A 20,149-nucleotide genomic window follows, 5' to 3' on the forward strand; every position below is an offset into this window, starting at 1 on the left:
AGGTAAACTTTTTTTCTGGTTTTTGGGACCTAAGCTTGTATCTCAGCCATGTCCTGAGTGTTCCTCAGTCAGTGCACAGCTAGCTTTTTCTTATAGAAATGTAAAAAATTAAAAAAAAGTATAACAAACGTAAATGCTTTAATTTGCTTGAGATACAGAAGGAGTCTTATGTGAAATTAGAACCCAGAAAATGTCATTAGCAGGCTTCTTGTAACACAGAGGATGAAGGGGAAAATTGCATGGGACTTGAAGTTCCAGATTGGGTACTGACTTGGTGTGTTGTGTCTTGAGGCAGTTCATATAATAATGTGAAGTTTAGAGCTGCGTTTAAGGTTAGGGAAGTTGTGCTCCATGGTGTTATGGAGGTTCTCGCCTTTACTACAGCAGCTCAGTTTCCCCCACACCCATCTCCTGTGATGTGTTCACTGAGCCTCAGAGTCTCACAGGCAGTCCTGACTCTGTAAACTAGAGTCTGAGGATGGCCTCTGTGCTGTCTTAATTCTGTCGATACTGAAGGGATGGCTAGCTCCCCAGTAAGGAGACAGCACACAGGGTGTGCTTCCCTGTTGTGCTGCTTAAACATCTTTAAGTGAAACATTCTGTAGAGTTTCCTGTTGTTTGTCTAGTTTATTCAGATAGTTAGAACATAAGCCAGATTTAGGTTAAATTATTCATGTGCTGCCTTAAGCAGTTTTGATTTTGTAACTCCCACCCTGGGTACGAGCAGTATAAGACTGTCTGTTGTCTAAGAGAGCAGCCATTACAACTGTTGAGTGTCTTTATATGGAGCTGTTTGACTAGAAGCGCCTGTTTCCTTGGTGAATCATATTTGTTACGAGCAGGGTTCTGTGTGGTTGACTGATTCTTTGTGACGTAAGGGTAGAATGAAAATGGAAGAGTGCTTCTTTCCAATTGCTGCCCTTATGCTCAATGTATAGGAGCTTTATCTATCAGGCTAGGGATGGATGTGCTAACTGAGCCATCACTGAGCTTATGAGATGGCAACAAGAGACCCAAAGAGCACTTTGAATGGGATTGCCGTCACTAATTCTAGCTCCTGAGTGTGTAGTTGAAAGGCCTGGGTAGACACCTCCCATCTCTGATTTAGGGGTGTCTCTATGATATTAGAGGCATGAGTTGGTACTTTGAGTTCTAGTAGAATGGCCCCTAGATGGAATGGGCATGGTGTCATATAACGTAGGCATGATACAGGCCCGACAACCTAATGCATTGATCCTAACTTCAGCAACTAACTTTTTTTTTTGTATATGATAGACTTGATGTAGTAGATAATTGCTCTTTGCCTTCCTTTTCTTCCTCTTTGTGCACATTCCTTCCCCTCAGCACATCAGATATTGTCCCTCATGCTAGTCTTTGGGGCCATTTCCATTTCACTTTCCTCATGTTTCCTTCCTGTATCTTTCTTGCCTAGACCAAGTGGAGCAGCCATCTGGCAGTAGCGCCATGTAGGACCTTCAGGAGCCCCTGGTAAGTGCACTCGTGTACTTGCCAACCACCCAGTGGTACCTTTTGCTTCAGAGAGAAGCTCCAAGTCCTCTGTCCCCTTGAAGTTCTGATGAGTTACTGTATTTTCTCTTGTAATCTCTTTAATGTAGCAGACAGAAACCCAGTACCTGGAGAGAACTTTTCTGATTAAGGAAACATGGTAGGTCCCATCTGTCCAACAGTGCTGGTGTGTGACAACAGTTTCTCACAGTAACTGGGAGCCGAATTAATTTGTCACAAATGTATTTGTTCCTCTGGGTTCAAGCCTTCAGTTTCTCTCATAAAATAGCACTCTAATGGGAGAGGCATATGGTTTTTGGTAGCCCCTTCATCTTTAGTCAGAGGACCTCAGGAGAAGTATCTTGATAAATGGTTCTGATTGAGAAACTTTAGATGTTAGTCCTAGCTCCCTGAATAAATGATACTCTTACTAGATTTTCTGTTCCACATTGTTCACTAAGTTACCTTGGTGGTATAATTTTTCATCTATAGAATTGCATGATTTTTTAGATCACAGATTCCTGTATGTGTGTTGTGACCTCAAATCTAATGCATTGGTATAGTCCAGTACTCTGACATTTGAGAGAGCTCCTCCAGAGAACAGGGAGGTTTTGCTGTGCTCTGAGTTTTAGGTTGTCACACTGGGAAAGGAGGCATTGTTGCTGAATCTTGTGGGTAGAGTGCCCCTGTCCCCCTGCAAGGTGCTGTGAAACGTACTCTGGTCAGAGTACTTCATGACAGAATTGTGACTGAGAGTGTCATTGTGCTATGCTTGAGAAGTCAGGCTAATTGCTCTGTTTGTGACTATGGTGTGCTCTTGTTCATCCTCTGAAGAAGGTTCAGGAGGTGCTCGTCCTCATGTGGTATGTCCTCACAATGGATTGCATGTCCTGCTGTGGCTTTAGGGTGAATAACCGGGGAGTAGAAAACAAAGTAACTTGTTGATGAGGAGCCCAGAAATGGACATGTGTATGAACTAGCTGTTTTAGTGGTGTTTTGTGTTTGTTTGTTTTTTTTTTTTAAGGCAGGGAATACAATGTAAATAGCAATTGTCTTTCACATACTTAAATAGCTACATTTTGAGTGTATCATACTGCAGGTTCTATTATAATGGAAGCATATTTAATGCTTTCCATATGCTTGGTTTGCTTCATATTTCTACTTGTGCTACTTGGGCATGGAACAGCACTTGGGTTGTCAACTCTTTGAATTGCCTTGGCAAAGTATTCAGATTGACTCCTGCTTTTGTAGTAAATTTTACAGTATGCCTTTATTTCTAATGTCCCTGAAGCGTATTGCAGAGGCCATGTTGAAATTACAGTTCTCCGTTTAAAAACTTGCAGACAGTTATAGTAAAGGGTTGTACATATTTCTTAGCCTGCTTGAGGACATGGGATAGTACTGACTATACTAAGTACTAGTAGTACTTTTTAGAAAAACACCTCTGTACCTAAATTTTGAGTGCACTCTCTGAAGGTTCTGCTGCTGGCCTTGTGACAGTGGAGCAGTTCTGCTGCATCCTATTGTCAGATTGTCATTTGTGTTTGTGTGTGTGGCATGCGTTTTGTTTGGAGTTACTAATCTCACTCATTCAGACTGAACATCACATACAGGAAGGACATAGACATTGAGGATAAGGAACTCTTGAAAGGGGAAAGAGTGCAGATTCTGTTCAGCACAGATCCTTCAAGAGCCTTTGTCAGAAGTAAACAGTGTAAGGTCAATCCAGCGGGGAGTCCAAAGAGCCTCCCTCCCTCCCTCTGTGGAAGGTGCCTGTGTGTCTGGTATAGCACTGTAAGGTAGAGACGGGAGTCTGCCTCGTGTGGTGCTGATTAGTATAATTCTTCACCTGGAGATGGGGTCACCATTGCCTGATCCTCTGCCCTTTGACTTCCGTTCACACCAGAGTGGTGGTTCTTCTTTTCGTGTGTGCTTGTGTTCCAAGCCTTGTCAGCTGCAGGTGGAAAAGAACATGTGGGCATACTGTAAGGAACTTCTAATCATACAGTTACAAGAACAACCCGACTCCCCCAAACAAAACAAACCCAAGCCTGTTTTCTTACTGGCTAAAGATTTAGGCACTTATTTTAGGATTTTCCTTTTGAAGACGAACAGACAACTTGTTTTGTGTAGTTTTCTTGTTCTATCTATTAAACTTTTATCAAAATCTTTTTAGTTAGTACTTTATATTATAGTTGATTTCTGTACTTTTGTTTTATGCCATTTTGAGTTTCTGCTATCAGTTGTCTTCAATCATTTAGAATGCAGTTAGCATTTCCTGAACTGTGTGTGCCTCTTCCCATGTTAATGAAATATGGGCTAAGCTGGCTGAAGTTATTCCTGATTCCTCTGCATTTGATGTTGGAGCCATGTTTATCCTTAATCATGTAGTGCAAATGTTTACTTGTAAACTAGAAGCTGCAGTTCCGGCTTATCCTATCTTAACTAACAAAAGGTTCTAAGTAATACCTTACTGTTTCTCTCCAGTATGCCTTTGCTCATATTATATGATTTCAAACTTCATTGATTCTAAAGTTTCTTTTATATCATTATTATTAACTTGGCGGGGGGAGGGGGCGAGCTAGGGTTTCTCTGAGTAGCTCTGGCTATTCTGGAACTTGCTCTGTAGACCAGGCTGACATTGAAATCAGATCTGCCTGTCTCTGCCTCCCAAGTGTTGGAAGTAAAGGCATATGCTGGCGCCACATCCTGGCCTGTTAGTAACATTTGAGAATACATTGTTCATTAATTTGATAGCTATTACAGCTGTGAAACTAAGGACCAAGTGCCTAAAAATGTAGAACTTACAAATTTTTTTCCTCTGACAGGATTTGATTGTGTTTATAGTCAGTCATCCATTGCTTTCCTTAGAATTGCCTGTAAATACAGTTGACTTTGCTTCAGTTAATAATCGTTCAAGGATCAGAGTGGTCGTGAATGAATGAGTAAATAGATATATGCTGTGTTTCAGGGAAGAAGAAATCCCAAGAGAACAAAAACAAAGGCATCAAAACCCAGGCCGCGCAGCTGAAGGCAAGTGAGCCAGACTCTACCTTTGCAAACATGAGAGGGTCTGCAGAAGGTAAGAGTGATCTAGAGCGTGGTGGTCTCAATGTGTTCCTCATCTAACTTTTCATCTCAGGAGCTATAGAGGGCCCAAGTAGCAAGAAAACTATCTGAGTTTAAGTATAGTAAACTGAATTTTATATACCCCACATCTTCTTCAAAATAAAATTATTATCCCCTTAAAATGAAGTAAGGCATGCTGCATAGTTGCATTCATAAAGAATGTAGTAGCTCAAACCTTTAATCCCAGCACTAGAGAGGCACAGGCAGCAGGCCGGTCTCAAGGCCAGCTATGTGAGACTAGTCTATATAGTGAGACCGACTAAAAACTTATTTTTTTCAAAACAAATTGTGTGTGTGTGTGTTGAATGCTTTGAAAACAAATCTGTAATAACAAGCTAGGCTGGCAAGCCATGAAGATGCTGTAGGTTACTAGCAATGTGACATTCTGATCTGCTCAGTGGTTACACAGATACTATTTATTTAAGGAAATTGTCCTAATAATATACCTTATTTATGTGTGTGTGTGTGTGTGTGTGTGTGTGTGTGTGTTTTATTAAACAGTTACTTACAAATATCAGATACCTTAGATTTTGTATAGCAGTGTAAAAACTAGTTGGGTCATGATTTATATCTTTTATGTTTCTCTTCACGGAATCCTGTTACCCCTCCCCAATAGACATCTCTGAGCATTGATATTCTAGATCTTTCATGATAGCAGTCAGCTTTCCCTGCTCAATGCGGTTGTGTTGCACGGAGAGGGCCCACTTGTTCTTCTTGGCCACCCGGCTACCTTAGCTCTAAGATAACCATACAGAAATTGTATTAATTAAGTCACTGCTTGGCCCATTAGTTCTAGCTTCTTATTGGCTAACTCTCACATCTTGATTTAACCCATTTCTATTAATCTGTATATCGCCATGTGGCAGTGGCTTACCAAGAAAGATTAAGCATGTCTGACTCTGGCAGCTCCATGGCATTCCTACAACACAAAGACAAAAGGACTTCCTACACCACAACTGAGCTTCCATATTTGGGAATCTTCTGTGTCTCAGTTACAGGCAAATTCACACAGAGACAGGAGCTTGCCCAAGATTGTTCATTATGACACAGACAGATTTCAGAATATAGACTTGTGACTCTTGCAAGAAATACTTGTGTATGTGGGGGGAGTATCAATTTTTGAATACTTTTTATGGCCACTTAATTTGCCCTGTTGATGATGATAACACTAAAAAAAATCAGTTTTTGTGCCCTTTCTGTAACTCAGAAATGGTTGGGTTCGTTGTGTACGTGACCTTTAGGGCGGCCAAGTGAGTCAGGTCGAAGGTCAGTGTGATTTTTAAACCAGAAGGAACTAACTAGAAAGAGGCGAACTTCCTCTATCCCCACACCTCCCTTTATGCACTACACAGTGGGGTAAGTGAGAGGAGTTCATTTTACAGTCTTAAATCTAACTTTTGCCTTCTGAGAGCACATTTGCTAAGACATTTGTTTGAAAAATACAAATAATACTAAACAATTTTTATTTTAAAGTTTGAAAAATGTAAGAGTTACTGTTTCTTGTTGTACCATTAAACCATGAAAGACATTTGATGCTCAGGCCCATTTTTTTGGTACTGCTGATCAAGTGTGAGGATCTCCTTGCCTAGTGCAGCTGCTGACCCAAGGTCTCCCAGCCCTTATGTTTGAAAGACCAAGAAGACATAGATACTGCTTTATGGGCCTACCTTGAGAGTGTGCACCTGTTACTTTAGACCAGTGCTTCTCAACCTGTGGGACCTCACTGAAGGTTACATATCAGATACCTACATACTAGATATTTACATAACAATTCATAGTAGTAGCAAAGTTAACAGTTATGAAGTAGCAAAGAAATAATTTATGGTTAGGGGTCACCACAAAATGAGGTACTGTATTAAAGAGTCAAAGAATTAGGAAGGTTGAAGGTTGGAGAGATAGCTCAGTGGTTAAGAGCACTGACTGTTCTTCCAAAGGTCCTGGGTTCAATTCCCCCAGCACTCATATGGCAGCTCACAACTGTCTACAAATCCAAAATCGGACACACATGCAGGAAATACACATAAAATAAAAAATAATTAAAAAAAAAGAATTAGGAAGGTTGAGAACCTCTGCTCAGGCAGTGTCAGACCAGATTAATTGTAGACAGCTTTTAAAACTAAGGAAACCACACACAGGTTACCATTATTGATGGCTCTCCCGTCTTGTTGAGAACACACAGAAAATATGAAATGCGTCTTCGGGAGAGAAGGCTGGTTTCTATTTAGAAACAGGAGCCTATTGCTTATGAGGTAGGCAGTAGATGGTAGAAGTAGGACCCTGTTTCTAGGAAGTAACAAGAGGGCCAGGCCCAGGTGCTTAGGTGAACTTGTGCTCTTACCTTTGTATTTGCTGTATTTGCAGAGATTGTAGCACTTGTCCACTCTTGAGCATTTCCTCGCTCCAGTGGTTCTGTGTGGACAGCCTGCTGTATCCTGACAGTTTAGTTGGACAGCTCTTTTCTGCCTCTGTCTCAGCCTATTGTCCAACAGCACCTTTCCCACCTTAGTTTCGGTATTCAGAAAAGCCTTTTTGTCCATCTCTTCATCCATCCCATAGTTGAGTTTCCCAAATGACTCTTTCCTACATTCAGGTGCTTTACTGGATGCTTTTTGTCTTTCATTTTGATGATCCCATTGCTTTTCCCTCTCCATCCTTGATGACTTTAGCCTGCATAGCACACTTCATGCCAGATAGACAATTAGTTTATTATAGAACAGTTTGTTGTTTGCTGTGTGTAGTTTCTGCCAGAATAAAACTTGTCCTTGGTAATAATTTTATCCTGCTGTAAACTTAGGATATGTGTGGGAGGTAGGGCATAGGGTCCTGACAGTCTGGGGTGACCCATGCTGTCTACTGTGCATGCTTCATGGGGATCTGTCAGGAAGCTTGAGTTGGCCAGTTTACTTGGTGTAGAAAAATTATATCTCTGCCTCTTTTACAGTCTTCTGAATTCTGAGAGTGACCATGGGAGAACAGGCTGAATTCAGTAGCATAGCATTTGGTCCTTCTTACTGGGCAGGTGACATTGTGGACCATGCTACCAGCATTCACCCTGGTAGCAGAAGATCTGGTCTGGACGAGTCTTCTGTTCTCTTCCACCTACAAGCCCATCCTCTTCCTTTATAGAAACCTTGAAAGAGCTCCTAGTAGTCCTTCCATTTCCTTCCTTCCCTTTGAGGATTTGTCCTCACTGTTCTGCTGTGGCTGTTGTCTTGGTCCCCAGACCTCCCTGTTGGCAAATGGGGCATATACCAGTTTTGGTCCTTTATTTACCCAGCATCCTGCAGCTCTGGACTGAGTGGACCATTCCTTATTGTGACTTGTTTCTTGGCCTAAAGACCATTTATCACTCAATCCTACTTTGTGTTCTGTTGCTGTGATAAAACAACCAAAAGCAACGTGGTGGTACAACCAGTTTATTTGGCTTATGTACTATGGCGCGTTAATGAGGGAAGCCGAGGCAGGAGGAACTCTGCTTATTGAATTGCTTCAAGTCTCAAATTCAGCTACATTTTTTTATTTTAATTCAGCCTGGGACCACATGCCCAGGGGTTGTACTGCCCACGGTGGGCTGGACCCTCCAATATCAACCATCAATCAAAAAAATGCCTCACAGATATGTCTGTAGGCTAATGTAATGGAGGCACTTTTCCAGTTGATGTTCCTTCTTCCCTGATTGATAGGTCAGGCTGACAAAGACATTCGCCATCACATCCACTCAGTGTCTGGGGTATAGTCCTTCCCTATCTGTTCACTTTCTAGTTAGTCTGAAGTTCACTGCTCATTAACCATTTTCCCGAGTACTTGGGTATAGGCAGGTACCCCAGCCTCTGTGTTGACCTCGAGATTCTTAGGAAATTCTACTTCGTACATTACCATACCCTAAACTTTAGCTCATCCTGAGTAAACTCATGCTTTGTCTCTGTCACATGTAAGCAGGATTATCGCAGTTTCCTGCAGTCTTCTGGCTTCTCACCACAGCCAGTCAATAAGCATGTTTTGTCAGCTTCATTTTTACAATCCATGTACCCCAGGTCTGATTAATTCCACCACCTTCCTCACCCTACTACCTGCATGTCACCATCCTGCACCTCTCCTAGAGCAGAGAGCTCTTCTTGCCCACCCCCCTTCCTCGCCCACCTAGGTTTTCTATTTTCTTCTAGTGAACAACGTGACTCTCTTTAAAGTGGAGCCGTATGACTTCTCCGTTAGAACCACCTCCCTGTTGACTTGGGGTAATGGCCAGCTTCTCATGATCTCTAGGTCCTAGGTTACCTCTAGTCTCATCTCCTGGTGCCTATTCCCAACCTTGAATATGCTTAGTACTAAAAAAAACAAAAACAAAAACAAAAAAAAACAAAAACAGGCTCCAAAGCTACAGAGAAACCCTGTCTCGAAAAACAAAAAAACAAAAAAAAAAATGAGCTCATGTATTTGCTGCTGCTTCTACCCAGTGCATTCTGTCTGCCAGATGATTGCTTTGTCTCTTCAACTGTGGCTTCATTAGCAAGCCCTCCTCTGGACTGTCTACTTTAGGTGGAAATGAGCACACAGACCCAGAAGTGATTGGAGATTGCTGTTTTCTTCAGTGAAGTGTTCCTGATTCATAACAATTAGATTAGGCTTCTAAGAGATAGGAAGTTTCCTTGAACTGAGTATATCATTCTAGAATGAGTTCTAGTTCCATCCTTCAGGTACAGTGTCAAGAATCTAATCTGATAGGTTTAGCAGGTTCTTTGAATCATGAGAAATTAATTTATAACTAGTTTCCTTACAGTTAACACCGACTGTTCCAATACTGTTGTAGGCACTATAGTTTTTATAAACAAAAAAGCTCAGTACCCTGTGGATCTGCTTGTCCTGAAGTGTCAAATGTTTCCTCATCCTAAGCAGGCCCTTTCATTTGTTAAGTCAGTGGAAGGGATTTGCAGCCAGCTCACCCCTATAAACAGGATGTTCTTGCTTACATATCTTAGTGCCTTCCAGCAATAAAGTCATAGGAGTTGATCCCACAGCAGCCAGTGTGGTCTTATATGTATGTTTCTGCTCTCCTGTGCTCCCTAGGTCCGAAGGAAGAGGATGAGAGGCTTTTGGCTTCCGCACCTGAGCAGCCAGCCCTTCTTCCCGAGGTGACCAACCAGGATGCAGTTCCACAGGTGGCCACCCCTCTCCCCGCCTGTGAACCACAGCCAGAGCCAGATGGGAAACAAGAAGTCACAGATTGTGAGATCAATGATCTGGAGGAAGAGGAAGAAGAGGAGGAGGAGGAAGAGGAGGAGGAATTGGAAGAGGAAGAAGAAGAGTTGGAAGAAGATGGGGAGGAAGAAGCTAGCATACCCAATGAAAGCTCTGTAAAAGAGCCAGAAATACGGTGTGAAGAAAAGCCAGAGGATTTATTAGAAGAACCACAGAGCATTTCAAATGAAACTTCTGAAGACTCCCCAGACATGGCCCCTCTTCCTCACATCCCCAGAACAAAAGAGGAGGCCAACGGTGATGTGTTTGAGACGTTTATGTTTCCATGTCAGCATTGTGAACGAAAATTTGCAACCAAGCAGGGGCTTGAGCGTCACATGCACATCCACATGTCTACAATCAATCATGCTTTCAAGTGCAAGTACTGTGGGAAAGCGTTTGGTACACAGATTAACAGGAGGCGGCATGAACGTCGCCATGAAGCAGGATTAAAGAGGAGACCCAGCATGACACTACAGCCCTCAGAGGACCTAGATGATGGCAAGGGAGATAATGTCACTTCTAAAGAAGAGTCAAGTCCACCTCAACTTGGACAAGATTCTCTGATACCGAACTCAGAAAAAGCTCCCCAGGAAATAGTAAATTCTTCTAGTGTGGAAGAGAACGGCGAAGTTAAAGAACTTCATCCATGCAAATACTGCAAGAAGGTATTTGGAAGTCACACCAATATGAGACGACATCAGCGCAGAGTTCATGAACGCCACATGATTCCCAAAGGTGTCCGTCGAAAAGGAGGACTCCTGGAGGAGCCTCACCCACCAGCAGAGCAGGCACCACCTTCCCAGAATGTTTATGTACCAAGCACAGAGCCCGAGGAGGAAGGAGATGCTGATGATGTTTACATCATGGACATTTCAAGCAACATCTCTGAAAACCTAAATTACTATATTGATGGTAAGATTCAAACCAACAACAGCACTAGTGATTGTGATGTGATTGAGATGGAGTCTAATTCTGCTCACTTGTATGGCATAGATTGTCTGCTCGCTCCAGTAACGGTAGAAATTACTCAAAATATAAAGAGTACCCAGGTCTCTGTAAACGATGAACTTCCTAAAGAGTCTCCCAGTAGCACAAATTGTGAATCAAAGAAGCGGAGAACTGCCAGTCCACCTGTGCTCCCCAAAATTAAAACTGAGGCAGATTCTGACTCCACAGCGCCCTCATGTTCCTTAAGTTTGCCTCTGAGCATATCAACAGCAGAGGTGGTGTCTTTCCATAAAGAGAAGGGTGTCTATTTGTCTTCAAAGCTCAAGCAGCTTCTTCAGACCCAGGACAAACTGACTCCTCCTGCAGGGATTTCAGCAGCTGAGATCCCTAAGTTGGGTCCCGTGTGTGCATCTGCTCCTGCATCCATGTTACCTGTGCCCTCGAGTCGGTTTAAGAGGCGCACCAGCTCTCCACCCAGTTCTCCACAGCACAGTCCTGCCCTTCGAGACTTTGGTGGGAAACCAAGTGATGGGAAAGCAGCATGGACAGACACAAGTCTGACTTCCAAGAAACCCAAATTAGAAAGTCGTAGTGACTCACCAGCATGGAGCTTGTCTGGGAGAGATGAGAGAGACACTGGAAGCCCTCCTTGCTTTGACGAATACAAACTAACAAAAGAATGGGCAGCCAGTTCTCCTTTCAGCAGTGTGTGCAACCAGCAGCCATTGGATTTATCCAGTGGAATCAAACAGAAGTCAGAGGGTACAGGCAAGACTCCAGTCCCATGGGAATCTGTATTGGATCTCAGTGTGCATAAAAAGCCTTGTGATGCTGAAGGCAAGGAATTCAAAGAGAACCATTCAGCACAACCAGCGTGTGGTGCCGCAAAGAAGAAGAAACCAACCACCTGCATGCTGCAAAAGGTTCTTCTCAATGAATATAATGGTGTTAGCTTACCTGCAGAAACCACACCAGAGGTGACCAGGAGCCCAAGTCCTTGTAAATCCCTAGATACACAGCCAGATCCTGAACTTGGTCCTGACTCGAGTTGCTCAGCCCCTACTGTTGAGTCCCCACCTGAAGTTGATGGCCCTTCATCACCCTCTCTCCAGACAGCCTCCATATCTTCGAGTCAGCTGCCTCCTCTCTTGATCCCCACAGAGCCTTCTTCCCCACCCCCCTGCCCTCCTGTGTTAACAGTTGCCACTCCACCACCTCCCCTCCTTCCAAATGTTCCCCTCCCCACTCCCTCTTCTGATGCATCACCTCAGCAGTGTCCCTCTCCATTCTCCAACGCCACTGCCCAGTCTCCCCTTCCAATTCTTTCCCCAACAGTGTCCCCGTCACCCTCTCCCATTCCTCCTGTGGAGCCACTCACGTCTGCTGCTTCCCCTGGTCCTCCAACACTTTCTTCCTCTTCCTCCTCATCCTCTTCCTTCTCTTCCCCTTCATGCTCCTCCACATCCCCCTCACCACCCCCTCTCTCGGCAGTGTCGTCTGTGGTTTCCTCTGGGGACAACCTGGAAGCACTTCTCCCTGCAATAACTTTTAAACAGGAGGAGTCAGAGAGGGAAGCTCTGAAACCCAAGGAAGAGGCCCCGCCCACGGGTGGGCCGAGCGTTGTCCATGAAACATTCAGCAAAAGCTTTGTTTGCAATGTCTGTGAATCACCTTTTCTTTCCATTAAAGATCTAACCAAGCATTTATCTGTTCATGCTGAAGAATGGCCCTTCAAATGTGAGTTTTGTGTGCAGCTTTTTAAGCTGAAGACTGATCTATCAGAGCATAGGCTTCTGCTTCACGGAGTTGGGAATATCTTCGTGTGTTCTGTATGTAAGAAAGAATTTGCCTTCTTATGCAATTTACAGCAGCACCAACGAGATCTCCACCCAGATGAGGAGTGCACACATCACGAGTTTGAAAGTGGGACCCTGAGACCCCAGAACTTCACAGACCCCAGCAAGGCCCGTGTGGAGCATATGCAGAATTTGCCAGAAGAGCCTTTGGAAACTTCCAGAGAGGAGGAGTTAAATGATTCCTCTGAAGAGCTTTACACAACCATCAAAATAATGGCTTCTGGAATGAAGACGAAAGATCCAGACATTCGACTTGGTCTCAATCAGCACTACCCAAGCTTTAAACCACCTCCATTTCAATACCACCATCGAAACCCCATGGGGATTGGCGTAACGGCCACAAACTTCACTACCCACAATATTCCACAGACATTCACTACTGCCATTCGCTGCACAAAGTGTGGAAAGGGGGTTGATAATATGCCTGAGCTGCATAAACATATCCTGGCATGTGCATCTGCGAGTGACAAGAAGAGGTACACTCCTAAGAAAAACCCAGTGCCCCTGAAACAAACTGTGCAACCCAAAAACGGAGTGGTGGTTTTAGACAACTCTGGGAAAAATGCCTTCAGACGGATGGGGCAGCCCAAGAGACTGAGCTTCAATGTTGAACTCAGCAAAATGTCTCCAAATAAGCTCAAGCTAAGTGCACTGAAGAAAAAAAACCAGCTGGTACAGAAAGCGATCCTTCAGAAGAACAGATGTGCAAAGCAGAAGACAGACCCGAAGGGCACTGCTGAGGTATCCTCACATATCTGCCCTTACTGTGACAGGGAGTTCACGTACATTGGCAGCCTGAATAAGCATGCTGCTTTCAGCTGTCCTAAAAAACCCCTCTCTCCTTCCAAAAGAAAAGTTTCCCATTCATCTAAGAAAGGTAGCCACGCATCACCTGCCAGCAGTGACAGAAACAACAGCAGCAATCCCCGGAGACGGACCGCAGACACGGAGATTAAGATGCAGAGCACACAGGCACCCTTGGGCAAGACCAGAGCTCGGAGCTCAGGCCCTGCCCAAGCCTCACTGCCCTCCTCATCCTTCAGATCCAGACAGAATGTCAAGTTTGCAGCTTCAGTCAAATCCAAAAAAGCAAGTTCTTCTTCCTTGAGGAACTCCAGTCCTATAAGAATGGCCAAAGTTACTAATGTTGAGGGCAAAAAATCCAAAGCTGTTGCCAAGAGTCATTCTGCTCAGCTCTCAAGCAAATCCTCCCGAAACCTGCACTTGAAAGTGCAGAAGAGCAAAGCTGTTCTACAAAGCAAGACTGCTCTGGCCAGTAAGAAAAGAACAGACCGGTTCGTAGTAAGGTCTAGAGAGCGGAGTGGGGGCCCAGTCACCAGAAGCCTTCAGCTGGCAGCTGCTGCGGACCTGAGTGAAAGCAGGAGAGAGGACAGCAGTGCCAGGCATGAGCTGAAGGACTTGAGGTAAGCCCAGGCTCGGGGAGGTGAGGACCACCAGGAGAGCTGTAGCCGGCCTGGAGGATGTTTTGTTTCCCCTCCTATAGAATGTTGACACAAGCCTTTTATAGCAAAGTGGCAATTGCATAATTTGTAGTATACCCTTGCTGCTTTGACTGCTGTACAGATGAATAAATACATTTTATTTCAGACTTAGTACTCACAAAGTGGTACATGTCTTTAATTTGTGGATGGAACTTGAACCCATTTCCCCGTGTGAAATGATAAGGTTCTCTGAATTCATATCGTGGGCAGTGGTTTAGTGTCACTCATGTTGGTTCCTTAGGGTGAAGTGGGTCACAAGTCCATTAGCAACCACAGTACACTCTTATAATAGTTTGTGACTTAAGCATAGTTGCTAATGTCTAAGACTCTTTATTATTAATGCTTCCATTTGCTAGTGTTTAAAATTTAGATTTGTTCCACATTGCTTAAATAAAATACCATATATCTTAAAAATGCCTTATGTTCCCCCTCCAGCCCTCTGCTTCCAGCCTTAGTATGACCAGCAGTCAAGGTTCTAATGGGCAAGAAGAGTGGACTCGGCACTGAGATTGCAGGGAGGCAGGGCCCTGTGGCCCTGAGGCTCAGTGCCTTCCCCAGTAACATTAGGTTTCACTTCATCTCACTTGACCTTACTGCCTTATTCCATGTTCTCCCCGTATTAGAAATGGTTCTCAGGGACAGACAGGATGATGTGGCCCTAGTTTGAACTGTTACATTGACTTCTCAGGCTGAGTTGCTATACACTTGGAATTCCCAAATAATGTCCCAATGTCTCCAGTCAGTGGCCATCAGAAGACATATATTTGGACACCTGATATGCAGCCTGTCTTCATTCTGGGCTGTCATGGCTATAATTCTGGGTGTTGGAAGCAGACAAAATTAGGGACAGCTGTGGAATGACTTGTTTTAGAGACCTAAGCACGCAGTTCCATTGTCACTGTATGACTGATCATATGGTTCTTGGTCCTCGTGTGCCTTGAAGCATAGCAAAACAAAGCTCTAGACAGTAGGTACCAGCAAAGGCTGATTTCAACAATTCACTGTAGGACTGAATGATTGGAATTTTTTGAAGGTACTTCAAAACATGCTGAGTGTTAGTTGCTATAGATCTGGTCATCTTTGACCATACCGGTGCATAGGTGGCATTGTGGAGTTGGCTGTGGGGACAGAAAGCACTGTTTTCAGTTGTCTGCACGCCCTTCTTGTTATTGGCCTCTGTTCTTGGGAATTCTGCACAAACGGAACATAACTGAACCATCATTTTTGTGGGTTACCTTTAAGAACACCTCCAGGTGGTTGATGCTTTAGAATGTCCTGTTCTAGTATTTTCTAAAAGCTTTTCCTCTTTCATACTGGATCCTGTTGAGACTTTTCAGAAGTAGATGTATGAAAAGGTAAGAGTGAGTATAAAGTTCATTCACGCTCTTACTGGTATTGTAAAGACTCCTTAAGGCTAAACTGCCCCCAAATGTATCTTCTTTATTCCAGGAAACTTTAAACTATTCTGATAGTTAACAGAGTTACATTGCTGGAGTTAAAGTTGATTTAAAAGTATCACTTAAAGCAACAGATAATGAAAACATAGACGATGCAATAGATGTCCCTGGTGGCAGATCTGCAGAATGGGGGCATCATCCAAGGCACTTACCATGGGGCTACAACTTCGTGAATTGTTTTGGACAATTAAAAACCGAATGTCCAATGGGACATGATGGTTGACTGTCTAGACATAAGACTGAGCGTTTATGCAGAGTGTGTTTAGTTATTAGTACCCCATAGCAAATGTAGACAACAGTAGGATTCTTGGCTGCTGGCATATGTACACCAGCTGTCTTCTAACTCAGGGCTGATACAGGCTAGACTGAGTTCATTCTCAGAAGCTTGTGTGTTGTATGCTGACAAGGGAGGAACATTTACTGACAGTGGTTCTCTGTTCCAGTGTTTCTCTCAGTTGGCTTAGAGGAGACTCCATGATGCAAGCAACTGTTGTTCATGGAGCTCCTGTGGGCAGTGATCTGCTTTCCTCAGCTCTGCATAACTTGCAACTCACTCCTGCCTGCTCGTTAGTTGCGCAAACCATAATTATTTGAAAGACAGTGTAGGGTTCTTTAGTTTTTCATGGACATGGCTGCCACCAGCCACATGCATAACCAGAACACAGCATTGAGCACAGGAATCCACATATTATCAGTTGACCACTTCCTGAAGCACCAGCTGGTATGCCATTCTGGGGGTAAAAAGCCATGCACTCCAAATGCTTTTCTCACAACAAAACCACATGTGCACATATGCACCAAAAACCAAAACAAAACAGGTGAGCCTTGCCCTGGGTGTGTAGCACAGTCTGCGTGGGCCTTCTTGCTGCTGCCTTTGGATATGTTTTGAGGACTCCTTTCCAGAAAGGAAGTCAGACTTTTACTGTACTCTCCCCCTGTAATCCAAAGGGCTGCTCTATCTAAGCAATGTTTCATTTTCCACAACACCCCATCCTCCACTACCAATGTCCAGAAGTTCGAAAGCTAGAAAAGAAGCAACTTTGGGATAGATACCAAGTGCTGGGTTAACAAAGTATCCCTCTCCCCTGACAGCCTCACCCACTGTAGGTAGGAAACAGCCCTATGTCTTGGGAGCCAGCTTGGCGTTTCTAAAACTATCAGAGTCATGGATGTGTTTCTGTCTTGGCAACATTTGTCTTAGAGTCACTTCACCTTTTTCTTTAACATGGTCAGTTCATATAAGGTTGTCTTAATGTGGTCATTTATCTTCAGTTTTCTTATTTTCTAGGAACTTCCCGTAGAAAAACCCCCACCCCCACAAAACAAACCTTAACTGACTATATTACATGCTCAACTTAGGATAAGCACTACGGCAAAGGATTCGAACTCTACCCAGCTTGCAAGACCAGTTTAAGCTGACTCGAAAGCTTTACAACAGCAGGCTTCTTTCCCTGGTTAGGGTTAGACATCCGTCTCTTTGGTGTGCTCACATGTGTACTGGGCTCTCGGGGGATTGAGATCCAAAGAGAAGGGTGCCGTAAGATGGGCTAGATGGACTGGCTCCTTCCTCGTCACCGGACTGGCAGCACAGCTCTGAGTCTGGCAGAGACCAGATAAGGGAGTGATCAAACTGAACCTTGCAAAGCAAGTGCTCTTGTTTCATCAGTGGTCCTCATAGTTTCAGGGATAACAGATCGGGTGCACTCACCTCAAAATGCTTGCTTACACTCCGGCCCCTTGATGCCTTTCTTTCGTGTGTTTTACACAGAGAGGCATTTAGCCGATCTCTACCCTTGCCCTTTTTAAAAAAAAAAAAAAAAAATCACAAGCAGATTGCTAGCACAATGCAGAGGAAACCAGATTGGATATGGACTCCTTTTTATGCCTCTGTTCGTGTCATGTTCATCTATCCAGGGGGACGCTCTCCTCTCACTGCCTGGCATCAATTTAGAGCTGTTATATTTGAGATGCTATGTAGCAGTGTGTTAGTAGGGAAAGCATCCAGGCCTGTGTAGCTGTCTGTATCAGCACACCAGGCCTTACACTTCAGTCTCAGTAGATTGAAAGTAAGGTTGGCCTCTTCCTTCCGAAGTGGATCACTACCACTTCTCCATGAGTCCTGATGCCCCCAGATTAATGACTGAGTTGGTGGAAAATGGCTACGTTTTATTCATGCTGTGTTTTGTACTTAACCTTAAAAGTAATCTACCTCTTAAAATTTGTAGTTTAATACTTGTTTGAATTTGTGCCACTTTAACCTTTCACTATCATTCCCATTTTGTTACATTTCTGTTAAGGAGACTTCATTCATGTTGAAATACTGTATAAAGCATTTGTAGCCGTTTAAAAATAAAATATTTAAAATTATTTAAATTGTTTTGGGTGCTTCAATTGTATTAATGTAATTTACATCTTATATTTTTGTTCACATTGTTAATCTGGACAGTGTCTGCTGTACTGAAGTTTGCTGTTAGTTATTTTATTGCTTCTTGTTGCAGAGTACCATAAAGACTATTCTAATGGAAACATTAAATTTACTATTTGACCTACAAAAGGGATTGTTCATTGACTTTTAACCAATGTAGCCTTGACAGAGTTTATTACAGACATACAAGAGTGATGTTTGCTATTTTGCCCTCTTAGAATGAATACATCCTCTGCTTGTTAGATGGCTAAGAAAGATTTTTTTCCATGTTATTTAAAACACCTGATAACTAGGGGGAAATTGGATGATGCATTCTATATCATTGTAACCAATAAACACGTTGTAAACACTTGTGAAAGGACTGTATTTTGTCCGTAAGGGGGAGCAGGCTACCTGGACCTTGTTTGGTGTGTATCTATGTAGTCAGCCATTGCCTGGGACCTCTCTCCACCCGTGTCTTTGCAGCATCAGCTGAGTTCTGTTAATTGCAGTTGCTTCCTTTCAGAGGGTAGACACGTAGCTGGATCAAGATTGTGGATTGTGAGAACAGTTCAAAGGACTGAGGGTGCTTGCTACCTGAGATCTCAACTGCATTTGTGCTGTCTGCTTTTTAATTTGCAGACTGACTTTTATAGTTCTCCTAGGCATGAATGAAAGAAGCTTGTGTTTCTTCCAGGGGCTTTAACATAAGTATAGGGGGCATTTCCAGTAGCCAGACACTCTATCACTTTGTATCCTAGAGCCCACTGTCTGACCTTCCTCTAGGGAGAGGACTGCAGGCCTGACAACCTGTCTACCTACCCGGCAGGCTCTAAGAAACCCAGGGAGAAGGAGGGGAGCGTGCCCTTCGGCAGTTGTTCTTGTAAACGCTGTGCACAAGAGCACACAGATGTACCGCAGTGCCCTGCCAGGAAGCCAGATCTTGAAGGCACCCTGAGAAGCAGCATCTCTCCCTCCCTGTCCATTTTAGCTTACATTCATCGGACCCTTGTCCTTTCCTAGTGTTTGGTGACTTAGCCTTGGGGGAGTGCTGTTTCCTGGATTTTAGTTTTCAGTGTGCAGAAAGCAAGGAGTGGACTGTTGCTGACCTGCATGCTGCCCTACCCGCACTAGTAAAGAACAGTGGGGTGTGTGCTTCTGATCTCCATGATGTTCCTGGCTCTGACAGGTGCTGGAACCTTGGGTACTATTGCCAAATGGAAGCGTTCCCAAGAAGCCATGCCATCCATGTCCATCTGGTAAAGCAGGAGCTGTTCCGCTCCAGTCCCACTTACCTCTGTGTAGTCTGCATAAAGACTGAAACAGCTTTTAAACATTAAAAAGCTAAATGACCAGAGCTTTCTGTCCCTTTGACTGTCTAGAGGCACCTCACGTCATTTCTGGTGGTGAATCTAGTGCTGGCTGTCGTGAGCTGGATTGTAGCAAGTTCTTCCTGGCAAGAGTTTCTAGAGTTAGCCTGGTTTTGCGTTTTTAGAATGTGCCAGGCCCTGGTCTAGGTGTGTCACTGTATGTTAGCAACCAGAATGAACAGGAATTCTGACACTGGGAAGATGTGGTGCTGTGGCATCATTGATCCCAACATTCGAAAGGCAGAGACTAGAGAGGGCTACTTAGCCAGCCAAGGCTATATAGTGAGACCCTGTCCCAAAAAGCAGAGCAAAAATTTGCGACCTCTGTGAGTCTTTTCCTGGCGATCTTCCCTGTGGTGTCATACTTCCTATTTGGAGTGTTATGTCATAGTCCCCAAAGCTGATTGATGAGAAAGGAGCAACCAGCTTGCTGCTGAGTGCTGATGACTGGGGAGTGGAGATATTCACACTTAGATCTACACGCTAATGACGTCCAAGCTCACTTTGGATGTGTTGCGTGCAGTTGGGTAGTGAGGTTTGCTCACTTTGACTAGATTGGTGTCTATAGGAAACATTATGCAGAACACAGTAAATGGAGAGGATTATGTGAATGCACAGGCCACATTGCAGGTGCCCTAAGGTCCTGACTGATGACTAAGGAGAATAGTCTTGCCTGTTGGCTTTCCAGTTCTGGCAGGACCCCCCACCCCAGCTTTTCTTCCCTGATGCTAGACAATGA

The 20,149-nt window shown here is 43.9% G+C and overlaps 1 protein-coding gene across 5 annotated transcripts in view; it reads left to right on the plus strand.

The window, feature by feature from the left end:
- The window catches only part of Prdm2 (PR/SET domain 2), a 101,599-nt gene that overhangs the window by 66,419 nt on the left and 15,031 nt on the right, over positions 1-20,149 (plus strand). For 4 of the 5 annotated variants that reach the window (XM_026781813.1, XM_026781812.1, XM_013348413.2 and 1 more), the window contains 2 exons: positions 4,478-4,588; positions 9,700-14,101. In XM_026781813.1, coding sequence (XP_026637614.1) covers positions 4,478-4,588; positions 9,700-14,101 — 4,513 coding nt within the window. Of the gene's footprint in view, positions 1-1,432; positions 1,489-4,477; positions 4,589-9,699; positions 14,102-20,149 lie in introns of all 5 variants that reach the window. The other variant, XM_026781814.1, reaches the window with a different exon arrangement.

Source organism: Microtus ochrogaster, chromosome 10 (assembly GCF_000317375.1).
Source record: "Microtus ochrogaster isolate Prairie Vole_2 chromosome 10, MicOch1.0, whole genome shotgun sequence".
Taxonomy (NCBI): domain Eukaryota; kingdom Metazoa; phylum Chordata; class Mammalia; order Rodentia; family Cricetidae; genus Microtus; species Microtus ochrogaster.